Raw genomic sequence first — 11,721 nt, 5'->3', positions numbered from 1 at the left:
AAAAAGAAAAAAAGAAAAAAAAAGGACAGCTCAAAGGTTGCAGAAAATTGAGAAATGCAGAAAAAAAGAGAACTGTTAAAGGCTTAAGAGAAAACAGAATAATAGTTATCTTGGGGATACTCGAACAGATGAATTGCTATACTCTTTATCACCCTTTCCTAGCCAGGAAACTATTAATACAAATACTCTGGGAATTAATATAATTTCTAAATACCTTAACTTTAAAGGAAATTCACTTTTTTTTTTTTTTTTTTTTTTTTTGCAATGACTCTGAAATCTGCGAGTATCAAGAAATTCAGGAAATAATTGTTCTTTTTAAAGATAGTGAAAAAATATACTAAATAATGAAACCTAAAACAGTATTTAATCTTGAGCTAAAAGTCAGTTCCATTAACAGCACTAATTACTTGGAAATATGCTTACTACTTGACTTGACTTGAATTGAATTTTATCAATCAAGCAGTGAACAATATGAACACTTCATATTTATAAAGTTAAGGGGGATTTATTGCAAAAGCAGTAGATCAACTTCCTTAAAGTAGTTGCATTAAATGAACCAACAATTAGTTCCAGACTTCATAGGCAGAAGCAGAAGCTGTATGACCTTTTTCAGCTTAGCCTTTGTCAAATACTCATACTGAATAAAGAACACGGGATACACATTTTTAAAATGTATTTGCCTGTATGTGTACAAACTTGAATGATGGACAGCCTACACGTACCTGAACACAAAGATGTAAGGTTTAAAAAGACCTGCAAGGACTTGCCACATCTTCAAAGCAAGTCCAGAAGACATGCAAGGCAGCATTAACTAGTACCACTAAATGCGTTAGCAAAGGCAACTGTATTTTTTGTACAACTCCAACTGCACAAAGATAACAGAGCCAAATCTGAGCCACATCAGGGTCAGGAAAACACAGGCACTCTATCAAGCAGCACAGATCAAAATTAGTCCATGTCATTTCTTGCTCTCTGTATGTACAGTCTGCAACTTGGAAGCACATATAATTTCTTAAGATTTAACGTAGGCAGGTTTTCAGTTTAAACTCTCCACAGCAGACACCTAACCTGCTAGCGGGAGGAGAGGTGTGCTGCCTCTGATGCAGAGCACCTGGTGGATCTGGTGACTAAGCAGCAGCAGTGCCACGCTGAGACGTGACTGCCAAGCCTCGGGGGTGTCCGCTCCAAGTCCCCAGCATCCCTCAGTGGTAACACCCGCGTGCCCACCTGCGCAGCCCAGCCTGGCAGAGCTCCAGCCCTGCGCGCTCCCGGCGGGAGGACCAGGATCCAGGGACAAGGGGTCCCTGTGCCTGCGGCGAGGCAGGCGTGCCAGGCTGCGCCATGGCATGGCGTTGGGTACTCACCCTCGCCTGGGCCACCACTAACAATCAGTGCCCTGTGCCGCTGCTGCAGCTGCGATGCACATGAAAAAGTCCCTGGACGCTGATGCCAGTCACTGTTCAAATGCCTTTAAAGAAACATTTATTTTCAAATATTTGATATTTACCCAATTGATTTTTTACCCATTTATTAAATTACCTTTTCATTTCTTTAGTTCGGCTCTGGTACAATACAGCCATAAATATTTGAGTAACAGATGCTCCATACTCAAAGCATTTCATGATAGTGATTGTTTAGAAAGATAAACAGTGATTGCTTAGGTCAGGGCTAGCAGGTTAAAATGGAAAATGCTCAGTAGTGTTATTAGAGCAACTATGGGTAGTTGACAGCAGTAAGAGCAAAACACAAGGAGCACCCACACCACCCTCTGAGCCCTTCCAAGGGCAGTTTACCAGGATCTCAGCTGACCATGCTGCTCTTGACCCACATGAGCAATTGATGCTGGTGACGCTCCCCACAAACATGTCGCAGAGCTCGCAGATAGTCTTGGTGGGTCTCACCCACCCGGGATGAGCTACACACCGCACATGCAGTGCGGTGCAGGACCACGTGCCCCTCGGGGAGCCCAGCCGCCACCACAGCGCTGCTGAGCTTGGACAGGGACAAGGGCAGGGGCAGGGCGCACAGCGGCGGCACCGACCACAGCGGCAGGCAGGGAGCCTGGTGCAAGCAGAGGCCAGTGCCCAACACTGATCTCCGTTCCCATGAAGGGAATCTGGGGCAACTCCACTGACTGCCATGCAATTACAGCAGGYTTACATACATACAGAGCGCATCTGGCCACATCAAAGACAACTTCTGGTCTTGGGCAAGCTTTTTAATTAATCTTACCGTAGACGTTAACATTAAAAGGATTACCAAGAAGTGAAGGTTCTCCCAGGAGGACAAAAAGTAGTGAAAATGACAACATTTTCATCTTATTTAAAAATTTTAAAGGGGGTGTTGAGGAGAAGCTTGTTTTACAAAATCTTTATAAACTTCAGCATTTCTTTCAACAAGATGTTTTGGGAGAAATTTTGCTACAGGCTTTACCAGTAAGTAAAGATGCACTACTTGTTCTGCTAGTTCTAATTGCCTTTGATTACGCAATTTTATCTTTCTAAACTAGCAGCAAACGCATCAAGGATGAGATTTACGTATTTCTCCTGAGGAACTTTCTCACCACTTTAAACAGCGTATTTCCTCTTTCTGATCCAGAAAGAATAAATGCTTACAAATTTTATTTTGTTTTCCTCACTGCTCTTGACCATTAATTGAATTTAAACCCTAAACAGCCCCAAATTCTCCATCTGGAACAAAGGTGGGGGTTCTTTTCTCACTTCCCCTGTGCAGCCCAGTGCTCCCAGGACCCGTAACACACAGACACATCCTTCATCCTCCGCCAGGCCCACACTCCGACCAGACCACCCCAGTACAGGAGATCTGTCCTACTTCTGTGTCTAGATGCCCCAAGGCCCTGAGAGCGGGTCCTGGGGCTCCCTCTGGCTCTGGCATCAGGGCGCCCTGCGCACCAGGTGCCTGGGTCAGAAACGCTGCCCTGCTCACGCTCCGCTCCCTGCGGCTCCCAGGAGGGGTCTAGGGTGTCAAGGACGGGGCSAGGCTGCGGGACGCCCTGGGGCACCTGTGCCCATGACCCAGCCCAAAGCAGCAGCAAAGGGTGTCAGGCACCATCCACTGGCACTGGGTTCCTCATCACCCTTCTGCTTGTCGCCCTGCTTTAGGATTTTTCTTTTCCAAATCCAGATCCCCAGGGGGAGGCCGGGGGGGGGGAGGGGAACCCAGAGACTGGTCTTTATATTTCTCAAAAAAGAATAGCCAATGCTTAATAAACCTTCATTTTCCACAGTCTAGGCTATTATCTGACAGCCCTGACAGCGTATGACTATATATTCAGCAACACAGAAATTTAGAATTTCAACCAGAATTCCTTTAGTGCACATGAAAATTCACCAAAGTGGGAGGAAACTGGAGTTATGGCAGAGGACAAACTGAATTTGAGCTGGTAAGACCATCACCCCACATGTCAAACACACTACAGCAAATCAGCAGCTGCCACACAGCAATCACAGAAGACATTCTCCTCTGCTAAAGACTGATGAAGCTCTTGGTTACAATACCAGTTCCCTTCCTGGGTATCCCATACTAATGAGGAAAGAATAGAAGGGTTCAGCAATAATAAGCAGTTCAGAAAACATCATTTATAAAGGCAGTATAAAACAAAACTTGACTGAAAAACTCTACATAAAATACGGTCCTAAGGACAATGCTGCACAGCTTTTCTGCAGGTTGCAGAGCAGAGAGTGAGAATCATTTTAAACTACAGTCAGACATAGTTTGTTAGATACATACGAGCATTTACCATAAAGACAGCTCAGAACTAGAATTGCTTCCAGCAAAGATAGTGAGGTGGCATCCATAGAGATGTGAGACATGCTTGACAAATACCTGTCAAAATATCTCCCTTATTCAAGCCTGTCAAACAGAAGGCTGAACTAAGAGACCTCTTGAGTTCTTACCAGCCCTTTCCTCATTCATCATTTTCTGACTGCACATTTCCATGTTAACTTCAATAATTATCTCTTAATACTGCTTAATCACTTAAATCTTGAGAGAAGTAACACAGCATGATAGTTTTCTGTAGTATATCTCCTCTCATTCAAAAACCTCAAGCTGATCTATTCTTTCATTTCTTGCTAAATCAAAAGAGCCTAGAAACCATCTGGATGGAAGTAAGATTGCAGAACGAACCTAGCATAGATGAAAAATACTTTATAGGAATCACAGTACTGTATCCGTACTACCAGTAAGTACAGCTCAGCCTGCTATGATAACCTTCAAATGCCAGACTTTTGTGCTAGTGGTCCCATTGAGTACYGAATTTGGAACAGGTAAAATATTAACAAATACATCCCCAGAAAAGCCAGAGTTTCTAATAAAAGTGCCAGATACACATCCAGGAGGGCAGTGAGAGCAGCCACGATGGTAACATAATAAAGACAGTTGTGATGTCAGCTGAGACTCAGACCCAGATAATACATTGTGGTAATTGTATAGCAAATCCTTTGTTTTCTATTTCTGCAGCTGTGATTCAAGACTTTTCTCTGCACCCCCACACCACTTATTGTTCTCTCCCATGAGTCACATTTTACTACTATTTCTCCTCCAACATCTGCATTTGACAGCAGCAAAGGTTAAGTATGGCAGGGTTTCAAAACCCTTCGTTACCAGCAGCTACTCTTGCTTCTTGTTCGCGTCACATAGAAAAACCTACCGTATTCTTCGTGCATTGTGAGTTTTGGGTACATCGGATGTAGGAGGTTTTCTGCAAGGGGACACATCTTCTATTTCTACTTCTTGTATTTCCCAGTCAAATTGAAATTTATCTACAGTACAGTGTGAAGTTTTTTTTCCTCCATAAGAAAGAAAACTAGCCAGCATCGAAATTCCACACTAATAATTACAGACTTTGTGCTTGGTTTTGCATCGTTCATAATGTACTACCTCCATAACTTTTTTTTAATAAGCAACTTTATTTAGTCACTCTAAAATATTTGCATGACTGAAGGATGTGCATATAAGAGTTGTGAAAATCATACTAGATTCCTGCTGAATTCTTTAAATCAAGGGATACTGAGACTTGTTGGCACTGAACAAACACTAATTTTATTGCTTGTTCGAATATTGCTTCAGCTTATGCAGAGAACTGATTAAATTCCAAAACCTCTGTCCTAAACTGAACTAGGCTCAGTGGACACTTTTTTTTTTGGTTGTCTATAGTCCCAACAAAGAAAAAAAATMGTCTACTTTGCAAAAGTACCTGGGAAATATAAAACATTACAAAAGTGACAAAGTTTWTTAATACACTGATACAGTAATTAGAGTTAATAGAATCAATATTTATGGATGCTTCACTATCAGCTTTTCACACTACTTCCACTTTACTTGGAAAATTCACAGAGAAATGCTAGGCACTTCTCCATACAAATAACTGTATTATTCTCATGAAAACAAGGAAATTCATATGTAGACAGGCRTATTTAATACTTACGAGTTTTGTGGATTGCAAGCACTTAGAGGCCTGGACCATCTTACAAAAGTGTATAAATGCATTGCAGTGGTATCTGCACCCCAGAGTACCGAACCACAAATAATACAGAAGAATCAGATTTTCCATTCTCCTATTTTAAAAATATACATATTCTATTTCACAAGCATATCCAATACAATGCAATTCAGTAATCACCTGTAAATGGCAAATAGCTGCAGAGCAGTTCACAAGCTATAGCTGATAACTGTCCAAGATGTTCAGCAGGAGATAAACATCTGTAAATCCTAAAACCAAAGTTCACAAAGAAAAACTAAGTTAATCAGAAAACTTTAATGAGTAAATCAACAAGCCATAATTGTAATCAGCAACTCTAAAAAAGAAAATGAAGGAGAACAGACATTAGWTTAATGAAATAATCTATTTCTTTTGAACTTAGCTTGGAATTAGCAATGGTTCTTTGACATATACCATTGAACAAGCAATCCTGAATGWGTTTTCATTGTGTTGTCCAGATTTTTTTTGCATTTAAGTATAAAACGTGCGTCATTACATACATTACTGTTTGTTACAATAAAAAATATTGTAACTATACCTCAGCAGTAAATTCAGACACTTGATAGTCTTTCATATTAAACATTAATGTTTAAATAATTCTTATTAACAGCAATGTTAGTGAATGAATCAGATGCATTTCTATTGTTTGCAGATTCACTTCTGCACCAAACTAACGTATTAGTGCACAGGAAACATAGAACTGAGAAGAATGGCTACACTTGTCAGTGTAAAATACAAAGTGATTTAAGACCTTCAGTCTAACTCAAACTGAATGTCAATCAAATTTGAAAAGTTTTGGAAGTTACTGAAAATGCATTCATACTGTTAGCCTGCTTTTCAAATGAATAATGCAAGAAAAGATTCCCTAGGAACATTAAAAGGTTTTTAAGGATACGAAAGAAGTGTTGCATATCTAAATGTCAATTACAATATCCAAAAAAATTAATACTTCTGCAGAAGAGCCAACCTTTCAAAACGTTGCTCAGAAAAATGGAAAAGGAAATACTTTTCTGTTCAAATAAAYTCTACAAGAAAAGCAAATGACTAAAAGCTGGGTGACTGTATGACCTCAAAGAACTCACTTCCCTTCTTTGTGCTTATTTCCTCATCTGTAGGAAAGGATATTGTTTTTGTAATTCAAACGCTTTTTCTCCTGAAGGTTACTTAACTAAGGATTGTAATGATCTTAAATATCCTTGAAACAAAAACCTGCAGAAGTGCAAAAAGCTTATGCTAAAACAAAACCACTTGATCAGTGATTTTTATTTATTCTGAGATTTGTGTTTTGTAAACATACAGCCCAAGCCAATGAGTTGCTGCAGCTTATCCACAGTTCTAAGCAAACCTGATACTAACTTAAACACATTTCTGTTAACATATCACTCCCTTTATCATCGAACCCCTCTATGCCGAGTCATGAATGATAAACAGCTCACAGTGCATATATATGATCAAAAGATCTATTTGGATGAATTTTCAATGCACACACCACCACAAGAACAYAGTAAATCGAAATGGTTGGTTTTCATCTTATGTAATAGCTCAATAAATGTTTTTATTCCACAATACTCCTCACTCAAATACAGTGSAGGAGTAGCAATCAGGATTAAAAAAAAGTAGTATTGTAGACTCAAATTCAGCCAAACACATGATGCATGGTCTTTGTTCTCTGTTCTAGGTTCTCTGCTGAACCTAGACATCTCATTTGTACCACTGGGAATTTGAGGTAAGTAAATAAAAGAGAATTCTTATAACAAAGTAACAGACAATACCTGCCCTACACAGGCTCTACTACAGGCTTTCTGAACCAAATCTTGTATTAGACTATCATGTGCCATTATCAAAATTTAAATAAAAATGCAATTTTGTTGGTTAATAAAGTTTTGCAGACCATCTTGCACATACCACTTTCAACAACAGAAAGTTACTCTGTTTGGGGTTACTCTCAGCTCCAGAATGAACGCCTGGAATGCACCAGGCACCGCAAGATGTTCTCCACAAAGTCATGGTCTGACAAGACAGGTTATTAGAGACCTCCTGGGTCCTTTAAGAACCTGGCCTGCAAGGATCCTGGTTCCGCTCCATAGGAAAACAACACATATCCGAGGGAACCAAGGTGAGCTGACAGACGTCAAGTTTCAGCCTAGACAGAGCAGGGATCAGAAGCGTGTCTAGAGGTGATGCACAGTGTGGGGCGATGCACAGRCAGAAGGGAGTCTCCTGTCTGGCAAAAGTCTCACCAGACTGAAGGAGGGGAAAAGCTTTCCCCATGACAAGCTCAACTACCCTGTTCCTTGTCTGTTTATGGAGCAAAACCTGGCTGAGAGATCTGTCAAGGAATGCCTAGACTGTTCATTGGGCTGAGCGGTATCTGCATCCGGTCTCTGAAGCGTTGCTGCTTAACCCAGCAAGACYGGCAAAGTAGGAAGCAGCTGAGCACACTGTAGTCTGACAAATGTCAAACAGGCCAAGCAACCATAGGGTTGATACTACAGTTCTACCTGCAGTGGATGGTAATATGATTTYATTACACTGTATACAGCTATTTTGCATTAGCCAGTCATAATGCTAATTATTTCTTTTTATTTGTGTATCTATTTGTAATCCACTGAGAATGAATAAGATACCACATTCCAACTTTATTACTCAAAAAATGTAGGTACAAAACACCAGAACCTGCTCCTGTTGGACACAGTACACTATGAGTTTTTATATGCTATACTGGCCTTTTTAGCCACCCTGAAGCAGGAGTAAGCATCTCACTCAGGCTCTCTTCTCAGTTCTGCTAGTTATTTGGTCTGTTACACTGTCATTTAAACTCTCCAGATCCCAGTTTCACCCCAAATCAATGATATGCATCTGGTAATTGGTATGAAAAATAGTTCTGTACATGCCTGTACATTTTTAATGTATTTTTTGTAATGTATAAGAATAAATAGAACACCAGCATGGTATTCTTTCTTTAATTCAACTTTTTTCCTCAGCAGTCTCATATGACCTAAAACAGCAAGGTCTGTTTCTCCACTGAATTACTTACTCCAGTAGAAAAATTCAAAAGTGACTTATTCTGAGTATGTTAAGGAGCAGTGCCTTTGGACAAAGTCAAAATGAAAACAAAAGAAATCTTCAAAAACCACATTTTTCAAAGAGAAAACTCCAGATTTAGTCTTGAGTTGTTTTAAGCAAATAAAATTATCCCAATAGACAAAATTATCCCAATAGATTTCAGGCGGGAGGAAAAAAAATTGTCCGTACCCTGCACTTGAACCAAAGTACAGCAACCTGAATAGCATTAGATGATGGCACTCCAAGCTAAATTAATGCATTTAAGTCCTTCAGGCCTGACCCTTCCATGCCGCATCTTCAGCTCTACCATGTTCTCAGTCAAGTAATCAGGAAGCAACTTAGGCGATGTGTTCCCCCTCCATGTTCCTTTTTAACTAGATTCACTCAGTGGACAGAGATTGAAGTCGATCTTCTCCTAAAGAGCCATGGGCRTAGAATACACCCCTACAGTATTTGTTTAGGTTTTCACTTTGATTACAGATAAGGTTGTTAATTCAATCTTTGCAGAGTCTTAAATTAGATGAATGAGTATGTAGAAATCTGGATAACAGGAAGGTTGTTTTTTTCCTTATTAAGAAATCATCAGATAGCTATAGTTCTATTCCAGAATTTTGCCGTGTTCTTTGCTCACATTGCTTATTATGTCACTTTTAAGCACTTTTGCTTGCTTTGCTTTTAGCAGTGCTACACTCAAATAACTTTTCTGGATTTTCCCTTTGCCTATACTAATTGAGACCCAGTATGGATAAGAATAAAAAAACTTCTATATATGAGCTGTAACTTTGATCTTGGTGTTCAAGGGGAGTAAATACAAAAATAAAATGGATCAAATTGTGAATTCTCATATTCAGCTTGATCCATTTATTTTCCATTGTTTTCAGGTGACAGAAAACTGGCGGCTCAAATGGCGTTTCTGAAAAGGCAAGGTATACCTCTGGATCACTTTCAGATTCATCAGGTACGCACACTGTAGATTAAGCCCACAGTAAAGTGGATTCCTGTTGCACAGTTTATTCGCCTTTGTCCAAACAAATCCCTCCAGGATACCCAAACTCAATCTATTGGCCTATTTGGGCATATAAGGGACTATTCTAGGGTTTCTTTCAAATTGAAAATTCTTATACTTTAATGAGGTCATGCATTCAATTTCTTGCATGCTAAGAGTCTTCCAGGGCCTCCCCAAAGCCCTCCCTCCTAACAGGCAAGTTTCAGCATGATTTCGTGAGAACACTCCACAGAGCAGCTTGTCTTTCTGTAGTCCCCAAAATCATACACTCCCCCAYAGCTGCAAAATCAAGGCCCTCATTTACAAATCAGTGAATTTTACAAAAGTTTTTTTTTTTTTTTTTAATGCAATATGGTGTGAGGTAGTCTTTCTGACCACACATGATTGCATAGTCGCACTGCTTGAATATAGAGAAAAARGGCTATTTTACAGAGCTGTCCTACACACACTGCAGATTATACATTAAAACTAAAACATTTTTCAGACGGAATGTTTTATGTAAATGCCGTAAAGAAATGTTAATTCCCACTGTCAAGAATAAATTAAATTTCAAGTACCTCAATGCATGAAACAAGSCAAAGAATTGTAAACAGAACACATTTCAAGTTACCCACCCACTACAAATTATTTTACAACAGTTATTTACAAAAAGCACCACTAGAAACTCTTTAGGACCAAAACTCCAAAACCCACAAACTCGCCCCCTTTTCTCTACTACCTTGGCCCTTCATATCAAAAAAAAAAAAAAAAATCAAACATTTGACATTAGGAATCCCCTGGACTGATTTCTAAAATAGATTAGATGGGTCAAGTCAGCACTGGATCCCCTCTCACCTGTGAGGCTGATCTTCCTGTAGCACCAATGATAAYTTGGCATTGAAAATTTGCACTGGGGCAAACTCCACCCTCTGCTACCCAGAGGATAACGCAGAACAGCATCACGTGGCCCAGTTCCATCAGCATGAAACACTGTGCAATGCTTGAATGATCCCAAAGCAACACTGGCAATACTGACGCTTTCCCACATGTAACTTAAAACAGAGCTTGCCTCTTAATTTCTTCTTGGTCCCATAGTTCAGGGCAGCGCCATGTACAATTAGCCATACTTTGACGAACAAATGGGTTTACCTCAAAAACTAAATATAGTTAGGATGCATGAGAAAAAGTGCTGTAATTCCAAATAGGGAAGTAATATCGGTGTGAAATTTTGATGCTGCTGAGCTGTTTGGAACTACTGTAGATGATTCACAAAACCGTCCGATACTTCACACACAGCAAACACACATACAGTCATATCAGACAGGATTACAAATCAGCATGAAAGAGGTCTCTATGGAAGAAGTCTGACTGAAGACTCACTAAATTCCAGACATGACACTTTGCATTCCTGCCCATAAAACACAAAGTTCAAACACGTTAAGAACATTTCATTTCTCCAAATAGCCGCAGAAGTGTTTTTGCTGAGACCTGAAAACAGGCTTTACTGAATGGAGTGAAAGAGCACAGATACCCAAATACAGGAACTGCTAGATCTGATTTTTTTGATTTTCTAGGGAATATGCAGATTAATTAAAAGCTATGATTAAAAACTGCATAAAGTTGTAAAATGTGCAGCACAGTAACTAGAAAGTCTTCAGTAAAGCTTGCCTGTTTGCATGTCTAGTGCAAACTTAACAGTAAAATAACAAGCATTTACAGGAATAAACAGAATCATCTTACTAAGTGTTCAAATGCCTTCCAAATATTTTTCTGGCATTTTAGCCTTCTCCTGTGAGAAACAGTAAGAGCTTCCCCCAGCTTTCTGTGAGGGGAAACCGATTTCGGTCACACAGGCTTTTTGCTAGCAAGCACCGTCACATATCAGCTGCAAAAGGCAATGTCAGCAAAGCTTTGGGCAAGTCATGTTCCCTTTCGACCGTCTTCCCCCCGGCYGCCCTCCCCTCCCCAGCTCTGGGTGGTCTGTACCTTCTGCGTGGCAGCTGGAAGACAGGATGGTGTTCGGCGGTCTGAAGATATAAGGCAGATAACGTGAGAAGCATTTCATCTTCCAACAAAAATGGTAAAAAAGACAAAATAAACGCATAAAAAAAGCTTAAAAAAACCCCAAAGCCTCCTCAATCCATGAGGGTTTTTCCAGACCCAGGGC

The 11,721-nt window shown here is 40.0% G+C and overlaps 1 protein-coding gene across 3 annotated transcripts in view; it reads right to left on the bottom strand.

Annotated features, from left to right (window-relative positions):
• Positions 1-11,715, bottom strand: part of PPP2R2B (protein phosphatase 2 regulatory subunit Bbeta) — a 108,566-nt gene extending 96,851 nt beyond the window's left edge. Inside the window, exons 1-2 of one of the 3 annotated variants that reach the window (XM_085312718.1) lie at positions 11,541-11,715; positions 5,645-5,733 (exon numbers count right to left, since the gene is read on the bottom strand). In XM_085312718.1, coding sequence (XP_085168844.1) covers positions 5,645-5,733; positions 11,541-11,614 — 163 coding nt within the window. In that variant the 5' untranslated portion in view covers positions 11,615-11,715. Of the gene's footprint in view, positions 1-5,644; positions 5,734-11,540 lie in introns of those variants that run through there. The other 2 variants (XM_085312719.1, XM_085312720.1) reach the window with 2 other exon arrangements.
• Between the last annotated feature and the right edge of the window lie 6 nt (positions 11,716-11,721).

The sequence above is a fragment of the Rhea americana genome, unplaced genomic scaffold (genome assembly GCF_003343005.1).
Source record: "Rhea americana isolate MKP2758 unplaced genomic scaffold, rheAme1 scaffold_37, whole genome shotgun sequence".
NCBI classification, from domain to species: Eukaryota; Metazoa; Chordata; class Aves; order Rheiformes; family Rheidae; genus Rhea; species Rhea americana.
The sequence above is the reverse complement of the archived record's forward strand: the minus strand, read 5'-3'. Positions and strand labels throughout refer to the sequence as shown.